Raw genomic sequence first — 22,186 nt, 5'->3', positions numbered from 1 at the left:
TTATATTTTAATGCTTTAGTTACTTTTATTCTTTTCACATTTTAATGATTTCTAGCATTTTGATTGTTTTTGAATACTCGATGCATTTAACATTCTTTTTTAAAAAATACCATCAAGTGAGGCATTGCCCCAATTTTGCCATAATAGTTTTTTCTCCTGTTCTTGGAGGACATTGTGGGGTCCACGAAATCTAACCGAAGAAGAGAAAATTTTACACTGATATTTGGCGAAAGAGCTGGTCCATCCATATATACTTCCTTTCATGGTATCATTCATAATTCAAAATTCCCAAATCAACTCTTAATAATAGCAATTAACTTCAATGATTCTCCAGTCCATAATAACTCCAGATATTTTATGACTCAAAAAAAGTAGAGGAAAAAGATTCTGCATGGTTTAATTTTATATCACTGCAACAACATCAGTGACCCATTTTAACACAATATAAAGTTATATGTCAAAAACATTGGAAATAAGGTGGGAAAGCAGCACTAGAATTTTCAGTTAAAAGAAATTTAGCATTTTAAAAGAGCCCACCTGGAGTGCTACTAACTACTCAAATCACTGGAACAATTGAGTTTTTCACATTTTGAGTCAAGTTTGTTAAAAGAGAACGTTGAGTTCACATAAGCATTATGGGAATGCAGAATTCACTGGAGATGGAAAATCAATTGAAGTGTCTCAATGGAAAATAGGCAATTAACTTGGGATGTAGATTTTAAGGTGTTTGGAGAAATTGCAAGCAATTCAGATTAAAAAGATAAAAAAGCTGTCATGGGAAAAAAATTATGTAACATACATCAAGTGACTAATTACTGTAATTACTAAAATTGCTACTACTGTCAGATAAATTCCAAGAGAAGTCAAAGTCTGAAATGCTTAATGGAATTTTTTTGCAGTATTAACACTGTACTATTTACATATCTCTCAATGTAATCATTAGGAGTAGTAAATAAGTGTCAGTCCAAGGTCAAGACAAGAGCCTTAGATGAAGTGTGGTGGGCAGCCTCTTGGAACTCTATATGTAAAAGATAGTGTGAGCAAAATGGGTACACAAGAATTACCCACCTCATCACAGCAGAAGCAATATTTGGAGCTGACTACAATCAGAAGCAGATACTCCAACACATATTTAGTAATTAAGGACAAATTTAAACCAATTACATTTTAAATTATTTAAGTGTGTATATTACAATCCTACCAACCATGTTCACTCATTCGTTATGTTCCATTCCGTATGACATGGGCAATCATGGTTGTTCTATGGCAAATGTTTCTACAGAAGTGGTTTGCCATTGCATTCTTCTGGGAAGTACCTTTACAAGACGGGTGACTCCAGCCTTTATCAATACTCTTCAGAGAGAGGGTCTCAGCCCAACACATCGACTGTACTTTTTCCAAAGATGCTGCCTGGCCTGCTGAGTCCCTCCAGCATTTTGTGTGGGTTATTCTTCAGAGATTGCCTTCTGGTGTCAGTGTTCGCATAACCATAACTTGTGATATGCACCAACTGCTTGTATGACCATCTCCGATGGCTTCAAGTGACCCTGATCAGGGGCTCAGCAGGCACTGCACCTTGCCCAAGGGTGACCTGCAGGCTAGCAGAGGGAAGGAGTGCCCTTAGAAAAATAGAGGGCCATGGGTAACCTTAGGTAATTTCTAGAGTAAGTACATGTTCTGCACAGCATTGCGGGCCGAAGAGCCTGTATTGTGCAAACACAAGGAAATCTGCAGATGCTGGAAATTCAAACAACACACACAAAATGCTGGTGGAACACAGCAGGCCAGGCAGCATCTATAAGGAGAAGCACTGTCGACGTTTCGGGCCGAGACCCTTCGTCAGGACTAACCGAAAGGAGAGATACTAAGAGATTTGAAAGTAGTGGGGGGAGGGGGAAATGTGAAACTATAGGAGAAGACCGGAGGGAGTGGGATGAAGCTAAGAGCTGGAAAGGTGATTGGCAAAAGTGATACAGAGCTGGAGAAGGGAAAGGATCATGGGACGGGAGGCCTCAGGAGAAAGAAAGGGGGAGGGGGGAGCACCAGAGGGAGATGGAGTACAGGCAGGGTGATGGGCAGAGAGAGAGAGAAAAAAAACAACTAAATATGTCAGGGATGGGGTAAAAAGAGGAGGAGGGACATTAACGGAAGTTAGAGAAGTCCCCCCACTACTTTCAAATCTCTTAGTATCTCTGCTTTCAGTTAGTCCTGACGAAGAGTCTCGGCCCGAAACGTCGACAGTGCTTCTCCCTATAGACGCTGCCTAGCCTGCTGTGTTCCACCAGCATTTTGTGTGTGTTGTTTGAATTTCCAGCATCTGCAGATTTCCTTGTAATTGCACAATACAGCCTGTGTTGTGCTGTAGATTTTCTATGTTTCTGTGTTCCTACTCCTCCTTTGGCAGAGAAGCATCTCCACTCCAGCACCCAACAAACCATATACTGTATTTTTCTAATACCAATCATTTTCTAAGCAGTAATTGTGCATAGTACACCATTAAAGTCTCATGGAATAAACCATAAAATTTGCAGGTTACCTTACAAAAATGCTTATTCATAATAGATGAATATTTTACTGATTATCCTTGACTGGTGGAGTTAAAATTGTGTTGCCTTGCAGGAACAGTGAATGATGAGCTGTATCTTCTCTCTAAAACTGTGCATGCAGAGAATTCTCCCAGTTACTACAGGTTTGGTGGTAAAATAACACTAAACATTGTTATAACTGCATAATCTGGGACTTTGTTTACTATATCTACCATTCATACTAGAAAATGTTAAATCTGATGAAAAATATCTTCAATGTCAGTGATAAACTGGAGGTGTAAATAATATTCAGTACAAACTGACATGAAGTGATTTATTCTGAACTCTCTAATGGGAAAATGTTCTCTTTGTTTTACAGATTTTGGCAATAATATCTATCCTTTTCATAGTATTATCAACAATTGCCTTGTCACTCAACACACTTCCTGAACTACAAGACATGGATGAATTTGGACAGGTCACGGACAACCCACAGTTGGCTCATGTAGAAGCCGTGTGCATTGCTTGGTTCACCATGGAATACCTGCTGCGATTCTTGTCATCACCAAACAAATGGAAGTTCTTTAAAGGTCCACTGAATGTCATTGATTTGTTAGCCATTTTGCCATATTATGTCACAATTTTTCTCACAGAATCCAACAAAAGTGTGCTTCAGTTCCAAAACGTCAGGCGAGTGGTCCAGATTTTCCGTATCATGAGGATTCTACGAATTCTGAAATTGGCCAGGCATTCCACAGGCCTGCAGTCTCTTGGTTTCACACTCAGACGAAGTTATAATGAACTTGGATTGTTGATTTTGTTTCTGGCAATGGGCATAATGATATTTTCAAGTTTGGTGTTTTTTGCCGAAAAGGATGAAGATGACACCAAGTTCAAGAGCATTCCAGCCTCCTTCTGGTGGGCCACCATCACTATGACCACAGTTGGATATGGTGACATCTATCCTAAAACCCTCTTGGGTAAGATTGTTGGTGGACTGTGCTGTATTGCAGGGGTGCTGGTGATTGCTCTTCCAATACCAATTATTGTGAATAACTTCTCAGAGTTCTACAAGGAGCAAAAGAGGCAGGAGAAAGCAATAAAGAGAAGAGAAGCCCTTGAGAGAGCTAAGAGAAACGGAAGCATTGTCTCAATGAACATGAAAGATGCATTTGCTCGCAGCATGGAGCTTATGGATATAGTTGTTGAGAAAAGTGGAGAAAACGTGGACAAAAATGAAAAACTGCGAGATAATAGCCTTTCTCCCAGCAAGTGGAAGTGGGGGAAGCGTACTACATCTGAGACTAGTTCCAACAAATCATTTGAAACTAAGTACCAAGAACAAAATTCTCCAGAAAATGTGCACAATCCAAATGCCAGCCCACAACATCTAAACGTACAGAAATTAGAGGAGATGTACAGCAAAATGGCAAAAACACAATCTCAGCCCAACATGAACATAAGTCAAATGGATCAGACTTTTAAAGTTAAGAAGCAAAATCAAATAGAGATGGAGAAAATTTCTGTACCCCCTGACCCGCTATTAAGCACACCAGATGGAATTGTGGATATGAGAAGCTTGTCAAGCATAGACAGTTTCATTAGCTGTGCTACAGAGTTTCCTGATGCAGGGAAATACACTCACAGTCCTGCAGTATCTGTACTCAATAAGGCTTCTGTGAACCCAGGTCTTGAAAAAATTCAGGATCAAGATTCACCAGCCTTACCATCCAATAATGCAGCAATGAGGCAAGCTACCACAACTCTGGACGGCAACTATTACAGGAGCCTCTTGGGCATCAATTCCAATAATGCAGCTTTTACCTGTGCAGTAGACAAGCATAGCCCCAACTTCTCTGATATTCCAGAAGGCTCAAGCAGGCAGATAAACCCCATAAAATCCAGACCACTTAAAGTAAACTTCATGGAGAGTGATATCAATACAGTTCAAAACACAAACCTAACAACACTCTCATCAATTGTGGGCCCCAAGGCGATTGGCTGTAAAAGCATCACAAGTCCCCTCGATGGTCCATTGCATACAGAGAGACATCTTGCTAGCATAGAAGCATCAATAACATGCTCATCCTCTGGAACAAAATCTCCAGAAGACATGATGCCGGATGTTTTTACTTTCCATGATGATGGAGTAAAGAAGTATATTGATGCAGACAGTGATGAGGAAGAGCAGCCTCCAGTTGGAAGGAACCCTTCTGGGTCCATGAGCCTCAGATACCACATCACAAATAGTGACTATCCAGGTCAGAAGGAAGGTGTCTACCGAAAAGATGGGAATTATTTAGAAGAGCATGCTGTAGCTTCTTCAGCAAAGCACTTTGGACAAAACTGCTTGTACAATATGGAAAATGTAACCGCTAGAGTTAAGAAAAGTGGCAACCAAGAAGGAATCAAATTGGACAACCACATCTCTCCAGAGATTCATGTGACATCAGGAGAAAGTGGCTGTTCCACAGCATATGATGATGACATCTGACTTTAAAGTCTGCCAGGCTACTATCTGAGCTGGAATTGTGAAATTAAAGTGCATATCCTCAAAAGAACAGAGCTTTGTATTTTGCATGGCATGAAAAACTATTTCAAGCAAGCCAGTGTTACCTTTACAATATAAAGGAGTGTTTAATGGAAGGGAACCTGAGAACATTGATCAAAATGTGAAGGTCCTGACCATCAAATATAAGTACAGAAGAAGGGAAAATTATACCAAACTTTCTGTAAACTTCTGCTAACTCATACCATTAAAATTTTATCACAATTATTTTTCAGTACTAAGCCCCTTCTGCCTATCCAGTGCCGACAGAGGAATACGGATTAAACGTAAAAATCATGGTGTGCTCTCAGAGAGATGCAGAAAGTATTTGTTTCAAAATAAAAGGTCAGAAAGACAATGTTTTAAAATATATTTTGGAACATAAATTTATCATTTGAAGGGTGCTGCCTGGATTTCACTCACAGACTCTGGTTACATAATTGAACAATATGGGATCCTATTAATGCATCATGTGATTTGTCTAGTGGATACAAATAATCCTTGCAGCAAAGAAGGAAAATGCTTGCCCTAAGGATTTGCTTATTTTAGTTCAGATTAGGCTTTTTTGTTTGTAGAATTGCAATATTTGCTCAACTTCCTTTAAAAAAAACTTCAAGGAATGCATTAACATTTCTGCACCAAAATTTAAAAAATGTAATGAGATTTTTTTAATTGTAGTTTATTCCAAAAATAGTGAATATCAAGAAATATTCTTTGGTTCTGTGTATTTGTTTAATCATGATTTCTAGGTAACACTTTAAAAACTGCGAAGTAAATATTGTAGATGTCATGTAAAGAAAAAAAAGATGTATTTTTGAAGCTGGAAGTTTCTTTCAACATTCACTATTCTGAACTTGGTCCCCAAATTCTTGGTTAGAAAAATGAAAAGGGGGGAGGGGTGAGTTGCACCAGTTAAATGACAAAGATAAAACTGCCTTTATCATAGTGAAGCTTCACTATTATTTTAGGCCTATATTTAGTACAGTGGTTAGAAATGTCTTCATACAAAAAAAGGTGAATGTATTTAGCAAATAGAAAATGATATTGATATGAAAACTCTAACTATCTGTGTTAAAACTTCAAACTTTAACATCACCATTTCTGTTAATGTTAATATTGCTGCTAGGTGATTTTCTAGAGTGCAAACAAAGCATTTTTTTTTTGTTCTTAATAACTAAGCATGTAAATCCATGCAGAAATCCATAGCTTTGACATAACTTTATTGTAAACAAGGCTAGAATTCCTTTTTTAAAAGGAAAAATATCACATAACATTTCTTTAAAAATTCCATGGTAAGAGTATGCTTGCAGATTTAATTTTCAAAAGGCAATATCAAACCAAGCTCAGTGTGTTTACCAGATTTGACGTTTACAGTTCTAAATAATAGATTTATTTTTAACAATGGAATAATGCTTATTTTTTCATTCAGGCTGTTGAGAAGGTATAGATCTAAATGACTAAAAATTAGCACTTTGAAAATGTTAAAGTTTTATTTTTGGTATAGCAATCTTGTTATAAATACTGTCTTCTGTTCTATCAATAACAATGATAGAACTGAAGTGTGCTTTGAATGTAATGGTATGAAAGGCACCTCTGTAACAAAGCCATGTATCTTCAGTCTAAGCTTATGTGACATTTAATGTTGGTTTCTGAGGATATTAAGATAGATTATGTATATGCTAGTTCTGTCTGACCCCGATAAAATGTAAAGCCAGTATGGAAACCAAAACATACGTACATTTCCGATTTCCCTTTCCCAAATATGTCTGTGTGCATAGAGGAGACACGTTATATTCACACACACATATGCTATATAAATACAAGTGACTGTTTACGCATTGTATAAAACTCCTGTTTTGCACTGTGGTATGTAACTGTTTATAGAAACTGTCTTAGAAAGTTAATAGTAAATTTAAACTTGTTTTGAGTAATGATATTTCTCAATTTTTCACCATTTCTTTTTAAGTTACCAGCATTCAGTATGAAATACAATTTTGCTTATCAGCCATTAGGCCATCATGCTGAGAGTCAGTCAGATCATTCTCCCTTAATCTTTGTCTAGCCATTCCACACGTGGAATTTAAACATGGGCATCAGATATCAGTCGTACCAATAACAAATCTGCAGACTGAATCAGATATCAGCTGTATCAATAAGAGGTCTGCAGACTGATAGTATTTAAGCCTGAGGAGATAGGTGTAGGGATGCAGCTAAGGAAAAATTTGGGAATTATGAATGGAAAGTTGTCAATAGATCCAAACTATGCTAATCCTGGGTCCCACTGGTGCAACTCGCCCTTGAATCCACAGACAGTTCACTGCTTCCCACAGCAATGAAAATTACATTTTCATGCCAAACGCTCACCTGGAAAACTGCTCTTGCTGAAAATTTCTTTGCTTAAAAGTGCACAGTTGAATTTATCTACTGTGACAAAATTTCCTTTCTTCCAATAAATTTATTTTGTATTTTATGCATTAACCTTACAACAAAACAATTTTTATTCTTCTGTTGTCAAAAGCTATTACTGACAAAAATCTTCTTAAAATTATACCTGAAACAACCAAACTATTTTCTTCATTCCATTCAAGTGAATACAATGCAGAGGAAAAAAAATGCCTTATGCCCAAACAAATAATTCATTCCAATCTAATTAATTAAATACTCCAACTCACCAAACTTGGCAGGAATTCACCATGCTTGACCATTCATTTATCCAACTGCAGTTGACTAAAACATTTACTTACCAAGAGAACAATGAAAATAAATGACTTTGTGAAAAATAGATGATATGAAACATATAATTGAAAAGATGGAAAGATTATATGGTATAACTCAATGTAAGCCAGCCCCTGAAGTATACTTCCATTTAAGTAATTTCACCTACCAGAGAAAATCTGCAGATGCTGGAAATCCCAGCAACACACACAAAATGGTGGAGGAACTCAGCAGGCCAGGCAGCATCTATGGAAAAGAGTACAATCTATGTTTCGGCCTGAAACGTTGACTGTACTCTTTTCCGTAGATGCTGCTTGGCCTGCTGAATTCCTCCACCATTTTGTGGGTGTTGCAAATAATTTCACCTATTGTGCAAAAGAAACATTTGAAAGCTAAAAGTCAATAGATTTTAGTTAAAATATGCCGAGCAAAGGAGGGCTATGTTCGGAAGATACAGATCAGCCCAACAGTTTCATGGAGCTAGAAAACATGCACTGAAGTTCCTATTTCTCACTTTTTGTTTAATGTTTGTTATGCTTCCATGAACTCTTGTGTGAAAGCACAACTAAAGACAAGTACTCGTGTGGAACTGAAGATACAACTAGAAAGGAATAAGTTGATCTCTCTGTGCCTTGACTTGGAAGCCACCAATACATATTAAAACTTCTTCTATCAAATTGCTTTAAGTACAAAAGCTCCAGATCAAATACACACTGGCTCAGGTAAAGGTAGAGCAGGATTCTGAAAGAATTCTTGTTCCAAGCACAGGGAATACATGTACACAGACTACATCTTAATGGATACAGATGGATTGAGTTTTCAATGCATTCAAGGTAACTTTTGATAGTTTAATCTGTAATTCAAGCCTGACAGATCATAATTTTGAGCTATATTCCCTGCAACAAATTTCTAGTTTATTAAAATGCTATCACATAGTGATTTTCCAAGATTATTATCACATACTGACACAGCTTGCATTATAGCTCACAACCAAGGCAATTGAAAACATTGAAAGAATGAGTAGTTAAGTATTTTATTTTTAAATGCAGATGATTTGTTTACATCTGTATATTTTCATTTGCCATCTTCTTGGCTCTATGAGTATCACGTTTATGGAGTGGTCACATGACCTGCGTGTGTCACAGAATAGTCTATTTTTCTGTTCTAATAGACATAATCAGTATTTTAGCAGAATTTGTATAAGGGCAATCAAGTAAAACAAAATTATGTTTTGTATCATGAATTGCTGAGTTAGAAGCAAAAAAAACAATTTTGTTAAATTATGCAAGTAACTTAATTTCTGAGAATACTATTTCAGAGAGGATTGTTAATTGACTTTCACAGCTGACTGCATGTCTGCTAAAGGTCACCAAATCTATCTGATGTCATATAATTAATGTTAACACAAAATAACCTGGTTTCTATGGATGCAGCAGGAGTAAACGAAACACAAAACAGCTCTTCTGTCAGCATGCTAGCAAAAAGACTGCAAGGCATGAAAATGAAGATGTCAAATGATAACAAGTTTAATGGCTGAAATATAGAGGATCCCTTGAGCTGCACTGCTTAGCAGATTTCCATAAATACCAAGTTCCTTTTTTGGCAAATCTACTGACTTTCATTGGGAAAATATATGGCAAATACTCACAACAAATAAACATGCATTTTAAAAATGATATTATTGATTGCTTCTTCTGTGGCACCAGAATTTATGTTCACAGCAAACTTCCAAGTGATTCATGGTGAATCAAGTATTTTTCAAAGGTTCCTTGCATTTGCCCACAGCTCACATTCAATGCTCAGTCACCACAAACAGGACAGAGCAACAATCAGAATACAAGTTTTAACTTCGATTTTATTTATTAATTGCAATAGAATGATTGGCCTCTCAGCTGTCATCTGTGATTATATCTGCTTTAGCAATAAATACTAGTCTAAATCCCATAATCATACTACCAAATTTAAGGGAGTATGAAAAAGCTTGGTTCACATGCTATACCTGTTTACATTTTAAAATTCTCTAATGAGTGTGGGTAATCCACATATAACATTTCCAGCACCTCATTGCGTAGTCAGCAAAGCAGAAAGGGTGAGATTGAGATTGAGTGCTCTTAACCTCAATTCAGAATTTTCCAGAGTGTGGCAAAGGTTAGTCAATGAGAATAAGAAGGAAAACTTCCATAGTACAAAGGCCATTCAGTTCTTGAATATTGCTGCCGCAATCCTTCAGGGTGCTGTGCTTGGCACAGCTCTCTTTAGATGTTTCAATGATCTTCTTTCCATCAGATATTGTGGATGTTTACTGGCAACTCCATGGTGTTCAGTTCCATACACAGTCCATTAGATAAAGAAGCAAGTCCATGGTCCCAAGCTGAGAGACCTTGAAAAAGTTCTAACTTGGGCTGCCAGGTGGCAAGAGATCTAATGCTGATGCCAAACAATGGTCATCTGCAACATGAAATAAACTGACCATATGCTCTTAATATTATGATTAAATTACCTAATATCCATATTCTATAGGTGTCTATGGACAAGAAACATAACTGAAGCTGCCTACAGTAGCAGTTTAATATGATGAGTGTACAAGCCACTTTTCATTTTCAGCAAAATACCCAGTGGTGAGGGACTTGCCATCCAAGTCTCCAAAGCTTTTACACCATTTTAATGAAATTATCTCCACTTGCCTAGAAAAGTGCAGCTACCACAGCAGACAAAATCTCAGCATCCTCAGGACAAAGCAACCTACTCAGTCAGCTGCACGTCCTCCATCACCACCTCAGACAATTCCTCCCTCCGGCTCCATGCATCTGTACCGAATCACCAAACCCACAATCATTGCCACCTGGAGAAGGACAAGCACATCAAATGAATGAGAAGATTTCCAGGTCTAAATTACCCATTCTGCTAATGGGTATAATACAGTATACAGCTTTTTCCTTTGGTGCCTCTAAGCCATTCCTGGAATTCCCATCACTATTCTGGAATAACCCTCACCACTCATTCTACAGGGTCTCAAGTAGGCAGATCACTGCCTTATTATGTAAGGCATTTAGGAAAGGGCAAAAAAATGCTAATAGCCCAGGTCCTATTAACAGATTTTAAAATATCACTCAATTTTCAATGCAGAAACACTAATCTGTCCTAATGACATTTGAAAATCAGAAGAGCTTCAATATTGTAAACTAGCAATAAGATTTTTGGGGACACTTGGTATCTATGGTTATGTGCAACTCCGCAGTTTTAAACAGAAGAGAGTTTCTTCATCTTTCTCACTAACACATCAGTCGAGATGTTGGTTTTCAACCCATATATAAAAACCTATCTGTCATAGTGTAATAAGGTTATTCTGTCTTTGTTGAAATTGTCAGTAGTTCTTCGGTATCCATAAGAGAAAAGAAATGACTGTTTCTGCTGGTTATGTTTCAATACACAAATGACACAAAATTATTTTTTCAGTGAATGAATCCAATTTGTTCTGTCTAGTTTATCATTTAGTACACATGGATACTGAGATCAAATTTCCTTACACCAGTGTAAACCAAATTGTATGGATTACTCATTTATGAGGGTGGTAAATCACCCATTCAAATGTGTTGGTAATTATTCAATCAAACCAACATTTGTTATCATATCAGTTTCACTGTCAAATATTTAGATTTGACTATTATTATAACATTCCAACAAACTATAAAAGGATGTCATTTTCAGCAGAGGTCAGATGTTGTCTCAACATTACATTCTTGTATTTCATTAAACACAAAGTGGATATATTACCACATTGGATAATAGTTCTGCCCTGTTAAGGGTCAAATGATGAGATAATTTCTGAATAGACACTGTTACTTGTATCCACTAAAGTTTTATTTTGGTTGTAAATTTTATTTCATAAGTCTTTTAACTGTTGTGTTTTATGATTTAATAACTGTTTCTGTGGAAAATCAATGTCTTCGTATGCATGTAGTGGTATGGAAATGTGATATCTGTGTGGAACCACAATACTGTTCTTGTCTGATAAACTATGTCAAAGCATCAGAGGATTTTAAAGCAATGTTCCCCACTGCATACTGTTCAAAAAGTAAATTAAGGGTATGTACAAAATGTAAGAGTCTATGTGGTATTTTTAGTCAAAACCCATGCACTGATGAGAATATCCCATTCAAGTAGATACATAACATTTATGATAAAATTTTATTAATAACTCAAAGGTAAATAAAATTATTCAAAAACTATCTTCTGAGCAATGCTGTTATACTTAATATATAAAAATCTATTTTGCAGCACCACTGCACATTGCTGTCAGCTGGCCACATTCATATCTCATTGTCACCTCACAATGACTGCCACCATTAGCCCAGTGTCTATTTCTAACATTGCAGTCTACTTTAATTTTTTTCACATGGAATGTGCAAATATGAAAGAATGAATCAAACGTTACTGTCACATCTGAAACATGTGCTAACATCGACACTGCTGAGTAGGAGATGCTTGATCTATTTGTTTAGTGATACTATGGAGCATTGGCCGTTCCAGCCCAGTGAGCCGCGCTGCCCAGCAAACCGCCTATTTAACCCTGACCTGATCGCAGGACAATTTACAATGACCAATTAACCTACTGAACAGTACGTCTTTGGATACTGGGGGAAAACCATAGCACCCAGAGGAAACCCACACGGTAATGGGGAAAACATACAAACTCCTTACAGACGCCATCGGAATTGAACTTCCAAGCCCAACAGCCCAAGCTGTAATAGCATCATGCTAACCACTACGCCACCGTATGCTCTATGAAGTTGGAGTAACAAACAGCACCAGACATATTTTGATTGCAGTGTCCCTTAAGTGAAATTACATCCTCACAATAGGATGATAATGAATATACCTCCAAGAATGGATGCCACTGATTAATTGGTTCCTGTGTTGACTGCCATGCCAGCAGCTGAATAAAGTGATGTTAGAATTTTATAATGCCACCCAATTGAGTTTATCTGCACAAATGATTTGGTAGCACATGATGTGAGGGACTGCCAGACCTGTAATTTGACAACTTATAGATAATATACATGAAACTCCAAGTCCAAGTGCATTCACTAGCTAGAAGAAAGAGAACAGTTACCTTTTCTAGATACCCTTATTTTGTTGCCGGGCTTCTTCCTATTTTACAAACTAAACCAATCACAGATACAAGGATTAATAGTATTAACATCTTTGCGTTTAGGGGAAACTGTAGGAGAACAAGAGAAGGCTGCTCCTCCTGACTCATCTCCAGAACTATGCTGGCCAGAGTGCCCTGTCTGGTAAGTCCTGACAGCTTCATTGTGAGGGGATGGAAACTCAAAGTAGCACAACTCTTTATCCTCCTTTATGATGGTCATTTATGGTAACTATTTTATGGCCATTTGCAAGGAAGGGCCACAGACATTAGTACAACTATAGATTCCTAAAACACACAAGGCCATTTGGCCTCTGTGCCAGAGATTGAAAGAGTCATTCAAGTAGCTTGTTCTACCTCACTTACTTCATACCCTACCATTTTCCTTCTTCAAAGATCTCTAATTTCATTTAGAAAATTCCATTAAATCTAAGTTTTTCAGACCATGTTAACCAAGAACGTAGAAATTCACTGTATAGATTTTAATTTTTGCTAGATATTTTAAATCTTTTTCCCCTGCTTGTTATCACCTTTGGTAATGGGATTTGCTCTTGGTTTCTTTTCTTGTTGTATCTCCTCCCAACCTCCCCTCTCTAGAACAATAACCGGAGAGACTTAGCAGCCCTCTTAGAAAATGAAAGTAAATTGGAGTAAGGCAGAATGGATTTATTTAAGGCAAATTGTGCCCATCTAACATGATAGGGCACTTTGATGATGTAAATGAGAAACTCAATGAGGGAAGTTAGGTTGATGTATGGACATCCAAAAGGCATTGAATATGATGCTATTGAAGATCATGGAATAAAAAGTGCAGCAACAGCAGTTATAAATCAGTCAAATAATAGAAAGGTTGCTCTTCAAATTAAGGGTAAGTATGCAGTTGAGTTGCCCAGTGGCAGGCATTAAAACGTGTGCTTTTCATAATGACTTGGGGTTGTGTGTACAGCATACAATGACTAAATTTGCAGATGATTTAAGATTAGGAAGTAGAGTGAACCACAAGGAGGATAAAGGGAGAAATAAACAGGATGAAGGAAGCACAGCAGATTCTGAAGGGACTGTAAAAGTTGAGCAACAGCAACAAAATGCTGGAGAATATCAACAACTCAGACAGGAACTATAGAGGGAAATGAACAGTCCCATTGAACTGCCTTGGCCTGAACCGTCGACTGTTTATTCCACTCCATACGTGTTGCCTCACTTGCTGAGTTCCTCCAGCATATTGCTGGTAAAAGAAAGATTAGATAGATGACAGATGAAATAAATGCTCAGACAAAGTCCAAATGAAGGTTTTGACCTGAAAAGTGTATTTCCCTCTCGGAATGCTGCCTGGCCGGCTGAATTGCACCTGTGTTTTTTCTGTTGCTCCAAATTCCCGATGTGCAATCTCTTAAACATTGGATGGCATTTAAAAGATTTTTTTACTAGAGTGATATAAAGAAAGTGAGGTAGAATGAGCTGCATGAATGGATGTTACAATCTCTGGCCTTTGAGATTCTGTAGTCCCAAATGCATTGTAGAGCATAATAGAGGGCCATGCAATCATAACACACAGAAGTCCTGTGTAAGTAGAAGAAGGAGCAAAGCATGTCACAAACTGCCCACTTGCTTTGCCCTGTCAGCCAACTCCTGCCCCAAATGGGGGAGTATCTGTGGTTCCCACATTAATTGCTGAACCCACAAAATCAGAGTGGAAGCAAAAATCATTGTCAATCTGAAGGATTCTCAAAGAGAGAAGACACAGAAGCTTGGTCAAAGAGGTTAGAATTTGAACTAACATATTGACGTGTTGGATTGAGAAGTGGCTATCGGACAGATGGCAAAGAACGGGAATAACCAGATCATTATCAGAGTGTATGTTTAGATCAGTAGATACTGATAGATTCAGAACAAAAACTATGCTGGAGAGCAGATTGAGCACCTTCTGTCGGAGGAAAGCAATTGTCAACTTATACAGATCCTGCTGCAGAGTTTCAACCTGAGACACTGACAAATTATTTTCTCCTACAGACACTGCTCAACTCATTGAGTTCCTGCAGCAGATTGCTTGTTGCTTCAGAATCCAACATCTGTAGTCGTGTAGTCTGTAGTCATGTGTCTCTCTAAGGATTAGAGCTTGCATCCAGCAGTTCACAATCTATTTCAACAATATGGCTGAATTTACAAATTTGCTGATAATACTAAGCTATTTCAAGTCAAGTCAAGTCAACTTTTATTGTCATTTCGACCATAACTGCTGGTACAGTGCATAGTAAAAATGAGACAATGTTTTTCAGGACCATGGTGTTACATGACAATGTACAAAAAACTAGACTGAACTACGTAATTTTTAAAAAACACAGAGAAAGCTACACTAGACTACAGACCTACACTGGACTGCATAAAGTGCACAAAAACAGTGCAGGCATTACAAAAAATAATAAACAGGACAGTAGGGCAAGATGTCAGTCCAGGCTTCGGGTATTGAGGAATCTGATAGCTTGGGGGAAAGAAACTGTTACATAGTCTGGTCGTGAGAGCCTGAATGCTTCGGAGCCTTTTCCCAGACAGTAGGAGGGAGAAGAGATTGTATGAGGGGTGCATGGGGTTCTTCATAATGCTGTTTCCTTTGCGGATGCAGCGTGTAGTGTAAATGTCTGTGATAGCAGGAAGAGAGACCCCAATGATCTTCTCAGCTGACCTCACTATCCGCTGTAGGGTCTTGCAATCCAAGATGGTGCAATTTCCGAACCAGGCAGTGATGCAGCTGCTCAGGATGCTCTCAATACAACCCCTGTAGAATGTGATGAGGATGGGGGGTGGGAGATGGACTTTCCTCAGCCTTCACAAAAAGTAGAGACGCTGTTGGGCTTTCTTTGCTATGGAGCTGGTGTTGAGGGACCAGGTGAAATTCTCCATCAGGTGAACACCAAGAAATTTGGTGCTGTTTACGATCTCTACCGAGGAGCCGTCGATGTTCAGCGGGGAGTGGTCACTCCGTGCCCTCCTGAAGTCAACAACCATCTCTTTTGTTTTGTTCACATTAAGAGACGGGTTGTTGGCTCTGCACCAGTCCATTGGCCACTGTACCTCCTCTCTGTAAGCTGACTCGTCATTCTTGCTGATGAGACCCACCACGGTTGTGTCATCGGCGAACTTGATGATGTGGTTCGAGCTGTGTGTTGCAGCACAGTCATGGGTCAGCAGAGTGAACAGCAGTGGACTGAGCACACAACCCTGGGGAGCCCCCGTGCTCAGTGTGATGGTGTTGAAGATGCTGCTCCTGATCCGGACTGACTGAGGTCTCCCAGTTAGGAAGTCTAGGATCCAGTTGCAGAGGGAGGTGTTCAGGCCCAGTAGGCTCTGCTTTCCAATCAGTTTCTGAGGGATGATTGTGTTGAATGCTGAACTGAAGTCTATGAACAGCATCCGAACGTATGTGTCTTTTTTGTCCAGGTGGGTTAGGGCCAGGTGGAGGGTGGTGGCAATGGTGTCATCTGTTGAGCAGTTGGGACGGTACGCAAACTGCAGGGGGTCCAGTGAGGGGGCAGCAGGGTCTTGATATGCCTCATGACGAGCCTTTCGAAAAACTTCATGATGATGGATGTAAGTGCAATGGGACGATAGTCATTTAGGCAGGACACTGAAGACTTCTTCGGCACGGGGACGATGATGGCGGCCTTGAAACACGTTGGAATGGAGGTGCTGCTCGGGGAGATGTTGAAGATGTCAGTGAGAACATCTGCTAGCTGGTCTGCACATCCTCTGAGCACTCTACCAGGGATGTTGTCTGACCCAGCAGCCTTCCGTGGTTTGACCCTGCACAGGGTTCTTCTCACGTCGGCCACGGAGAGACACAGCACCTGGTCATTTGTAGGAGGGGTAGACTTCCTCACCGCCACGTCATTTTCTGCCTCAAACCGGGCATAGACGCTATTCAGCGCATTTGGGAGGGAGGCATCACCTGCACAGTCAGGAGATGTTTTCTTATAATTGGTGATGTCCTGGATGCCCTTCCTTATGCGCCGTGTGTTGCTGCTGTCCTGGAAGTAACTGTGGATTAACTGGGTATGTGCACGATTTGCCCCTCTGATGGCTCGGGACAGTTTGGCCCTTGCTGTTGTTAAAGCTGCCTTTTCGCCTGCTCTGAAGGCGGAGTCGCGGGACCTCAGCAGCACATGCACCTCTGCTGTCATCCATGTGAGTTGAATTTGGATGGTGAGTATGAATAAGGATGTAAAAAGCTACAGGGAGTATCTACAAACTGGGTGAGTGGAAGAGTACATATGCAATATACACTCATTGGCCACTTTATTAAGTGCACCTGTACACCTGCTTGTTATTGCAAATATTTAATCAGCCAATCATGTGGCAGCAACTCAATGCATAAAAGCATGCAGACATGGTCAGTTTTCAGTTGTTGTTCAGAGCAAACATCGGAATGGGTAAGAAATGTGATATAAGTGACTTTGACTATGGAATGATTGTTGGTGTCAGATGAGTTGGTTTGATTATCTTAGAAACTGCTGATCTCCTGAGATTTTCATGCACATGAGTCTCTAGAGTTTACAGAGAATGGTGCAATAAACAAAAAGCATCCTGTGCGCAGCAGTTAATGAGTGAAAATGGCTTGTTAATGAGAGAGGTTGGAGGAGAATGACCAGACTAGTCTAAGATGGCAGGAAGGTAACAGTAACTGAAATAACCACGTTACAATAGTGGTATGCAGAAGAGCTTCTCTGAATGCAAAACACATTGAGTCATGAAGTGGATGGGCTACAGCAGCAGAAGACCATGAACATAGACACAGTGGCCACGTTATTAGGCACAGGAGGTATCTAAAAAACGTAACTACTGAGTACTGTGGAAAAATGTGATAACATTGAATTTGTTGCATAAGATAGTGCACCTTTAATTGGAGACATTGGAAGCATTTATGCTCAAATGGAGATAGATGTGGTGTGTACAGGTAACTGAAAGCCAGCTTGAAGTTTCAACAAGTCCATCTCTTCTTGATTTCATTGAAAACACTTAGTTCCACTTCTTTCTCACCTTTAAAAACTCAAGCCCCCTACCCACAACTCCCCTCATCACCTCTCTTTCCCAACATTTGCATTCACAGCTTGCTTATTTTTTTGGAAAGAATAATTACTAGGAAGTTTTAATGTGATAGGAATTGACAATTTTTTTTTCTATTCACCACCAACTTGTTTGAAAGTGTAAAATAGGCAAGGAGCAAAGCAACCTTGTGATCGGAACAATGATCCGCACAATGTTTATGAAGCAAATATGTGATGACCTTCAAACAAAATTCAAAGTAAATTCATAAGCAAAGTACATACATGTCACCATATACAACACTGAGATTTGTTTTCTTGTGGGCATTCACAGCAAATCCAAGAAACACAATAGAATAGTTCCAGAAAATAAAATTTGGTTTATTTATTTAGCTGTGTTTAATCAGCAGGAATTCTCAATAAAATCTGAATTATTAAGTGAGATCTATGTACACTTTTATGCTATGCTATAATCTTATCAGTGTTATTAACAAACATCAAAGGGACAACACTCAGCCCTCTTAGCTCATCTTGAGTAGAAATCCAAGTCCCCCCATCACACTTTTCTTCAGTGATTTCAAGGGTTTGACTTCCAAGATGACACAAAGAGATCATTCCAGAGCCTAATTATTCTGCAGGGAAAATATGCATCAATAACAATAGTGACTATACTTAGTCATGATTGTATAGTAAATGTTCCCACAACCAACGGACTCACTATAGCTTGTCATTAGTATTACTGCTCTGTAATTACTTTGTCTGTTATATATTGAGCACAGTATCCATTCTTGATCTATTTTAATCACCTTTTCAATCAGTGCAAAACTTCCATTGACAATGATGGGATGAATGCACACAGACTTTTCCACCTCAGGTTGGGTGAGATTAGAACTAGAGGTCATAGGTTTAGGGTGAAAAGTGAAATATTTAAGGGGAATCTGAGGGGAATTACTTCAGAGGATGGTGTGAGTGCAGAATGAGCTGCCAGTGGAAGTGGTAGATGCAGGTTTAATACTAACATACAAGAGAAATTTGGATAGCTACATGGATAGAAGGGTTTGGAGGAATATGGTCTGGGTGGGACTAGGCAGAAGAACAGGTCAGCATGGACAAGATGGGCCAAAGGGCCTGCTTCTGTGCTGTAGTACTCTGTGACTCTATGGCTAAATGGATCAGAAGTTTACTAAATGTAACTGCCTGGAATTAGTTGTCATTATCCCCTCTCCCAACACCCGCTTCCCCCTTAGAAGATGTGACCCTTGCACATTTTCTGAGAACAGCCTTAATTTCCCCAGCATTATGTTCTGCCCGCACTATGAATCCTAATGGAGTTCAGCAGAAGATTCATTGCTGCAGCTGACATAACATTATCCACCTACAGCATGGGTAACCCCTGTGGACGTGAAAACACAGTGGCACAATACCTTTTTGCAAAGATTTACAAGCAGAGAGGCAGGCTACATGTGTGCACATATTCAGCACCAAATATATGGGTATCTGACATGTTGTCAAAGGCAACATCATTCATGTCCAGGGACTGTGTGTGGAAGAACCATTTGTAACTTTTCATATGGAAATAGGAAGCCATGCTGAAACTGGACTATCATGAATACAGTTAAAATCAGGCTTACTGCATTTAGGAAAGCTATAAGCCAGTCAGTGTTCCTACAGGAAGTATTATTTAAAGGTAGTGCCATCAAGAGAAACAGCTGAGTTTACACCCTCCTGACTCTGCAACAGTGTTAAGGAGCATCGTTTGTCTCCAGTCAGTAACTCTCGCGTAGATAACCTTTCAGCAGCTACACAATTCCGACAATCAGTTCTCACCTTCTTTCCTGAAGGCTCAGAGCATTAGCTCATTTCCAAGGTGGAACGAGAAAGGAGGGCCAGCTTCTATCAAGTGCTAGGTCCTTGTGTTCTTGCAAACTTCAAAGTAAACTTTATTATCAAATTACATATATCACCATATATCACCCTGGGATTCATGTTCTTGTGGGCTTACTCAATAAATCTATAGAATGACCATAACAGAATCAATGAAAGACTGCTAGACTAGGGCATTAAACCAGAGTGCAGAATATAACAAACTGTGCAAATACAAAGAAAATAACTAAATAGATAAATAAGCAAGCAATAAATATCGAAAACATGAGATGAAGAGTACTTGAAAGCGAGTCCCTTGGTTGTGGGAACACTTCAATGATGGGGCAAGTATAGCTGTGTGAAGTTATCCCCCTTTGGTTCAAGAGCCTGATGGCTGAGGGGTAATAACTGTACCTGAACATGGTAGTGTGAGCCCTGAGACTCCTGTACCTTATTTAACCTTATTCAATTTCCCCCACCTCTAGCACTTAGTCTCTTACAGATACCTACATCAGCACTCGTCAAACCCATCTCAAATCCCAATTGACTTTATTGCTAATGCATATTTAAACCTATATGATTGTTGTTGCTTGATGTCAAATCCATTCAAATTATGAATATTCATTAGACCCAAGCACAATATTCTGATCACAATAGCCTGACTGCAGTGTCACTGTTTTTCAATGAGAATAATAGATAATAAAAGATACATTGACAATGTGTTCTGTTCCATATACCATGCACAGCTGCCATCCACACATTTAATAGTAAATTGAATGTACAAATTACTACATATGGAATTATCTAAGGGGGTGTTGCACACATTCTTATCCTTGATATCCTAGTAGTTTCTGTGGGAAACAGATGACATACATAAACTTTCTCAGCAAATTTTGAAGATGACCTCAAATAAAATGATGGCACATATCATAAACACTTTAAATTAATGGGATGCACACATTTTATTCAATTCAAATTTTTACCACAATAGTGGTAAAAACAGTTAAGCTTAAGCACAACAACCAACAGTGATTTGTCTTCTGATTGGGAAATCAAAGTAAAAAGCAATCATCTGTTGATTATCCCTTCAGAAATGATTTTAATAGTGCCTGAACTGACTCCTGGTTGTGTGTATGATGGGTATATAAAGCTTACAGATTCACAATTTGTTATTTGCTCTGAATCTAAAGATTCAATTGAATTGATGCTGACTGCAAACAGTTGGACAATATAACATGTTACTTCCCAGCATAAAACAGGTTTCCATTTTTCCACCTAAGTGGGACTTCGTATAAACATGTCGCTGAAAAGCCTAAGGCCATCCCTAACTGCCCCTGAGAAGGCAACAGTGAGCCACTCTCTTACTTCATCAGATTCATCCTAGCCTCGTCTGTTCAGAAACCCATGTCACTTCCACGTACTCACCAACTGCTAACTGTGCATATTCTTGGCATGTTAATCAATTTGGTGAATTGCACATGTTGCACCTACAGTTCACCAAGAAATTGGCATATGACTCCAAAACAAAAAAAGGGTTGCACAGCCCAGATGTGTGGTTGTTCACTGGCTTTATAATGATTCAGTACTCCCTCTACTGGTCTTTATTAAATTATACACACACATTAGACTTTGCTCTGTAAACATACAAATTTCAATTTCTTTAAATGATTTTAAAAATGCAGTTTTCACTTGTTACAAATACATTTTCTGTGTTGCTTTGAAATACCAAAAAATTAGTTTCATATATATCCCAAATTATAATCTGCCCTAATTTTAAAAAGAATGTGGATTTTTAATGGGATTTAAACATTGAATTTATTTATTCCCTGAAAAAAAATCCAAAAAAGATGAGTCCTTCTTGTTCCAAAATATAAACACCGTGTGATATTATAAACACCATTTGTTTTTACAGTTGAGAAGGTCACATCACATTAAAGCAAATAACCCAAGCTGGGCCAGATGACATCACTTGTCTCCAGCTCCCCATCTGTGTAATGTTAAATGGCACTTTCTGCCTGCTTTTGATGAGCATCTTTATTAACTTCAGAAAATGTATTGTGCATAGCATCTGGCATTCAAGAATGGAGACAGCATTGTTCCTCCTGATGGAGTCTGAAAATCTTTCAAACTATCATCTTCTGCAGTGCTAAAAATAACTGAATTATATAGAGCTGAGAGACTTTTACCTCCAACTCCAAAACACCAGATCTTGTTTAGGGTCAGTTCCATCTATAAATCATTATCTTCAACCAGTCGAAGGTTTTGGTCAGAAGCAGAATACAAACAGAGCACAAAGGGGATTGCTCAAAAAACGTAGAGAGCATCAGTCTGAAAACGGGCAACCAAGAGC

The 22,186-nt window shown here is 38.8% G+C and overlaps 1 protein-coding gene across 4 annotated transcripts in view; it reads left to right on the top strand.

The window, feature by feature from the left end:
• Nucleotides 1–5,431, top strand: part of kcnb1 (potassium voltage-gated channel, Shab-related subfamily, member 1) — a 324,888-nt gene extending 319,457 nt beyond the window's left edge. For all 4 annotated transcript variants that reach the window (XM_073061772.1, XM_073061773.1, XM_073061774.1 and 1 more), the window contains exon 3: nt 2,905–5,431. In XM_073061772.1, coding sequence (XP_072917873.1) covers nt 2,905–5,019 — 2,115 coding nt within the window. In that variant the 3' untranslated portion in view covers nt 5,020–5,431. The remainder of the gene's footprint in view (nt 1–2,904) is intronic.
• The last annotated feature ends 16,755 nt before the right edge of the window (nt 5,432–22,186 follow it).

This window comes from Hemitrygon akajei, chromosome 11, assembly GCF_048418815.1.
Source record: "Hemitrygon akajei chromosome 11, sHemAka1.3, whole genome shotgun sequence".
Taxonomy (NCBI): domain Eukaryota; kingdom Metazoa; phylum Chordata; class Chondrichthyes; order Myliobatiformes; family Dasyatidae; genus Hemitrygon; species Hemitrygon akajei.
This window is presented reverse-complemented; position numbering and strand designations above follow the sequence as displayed.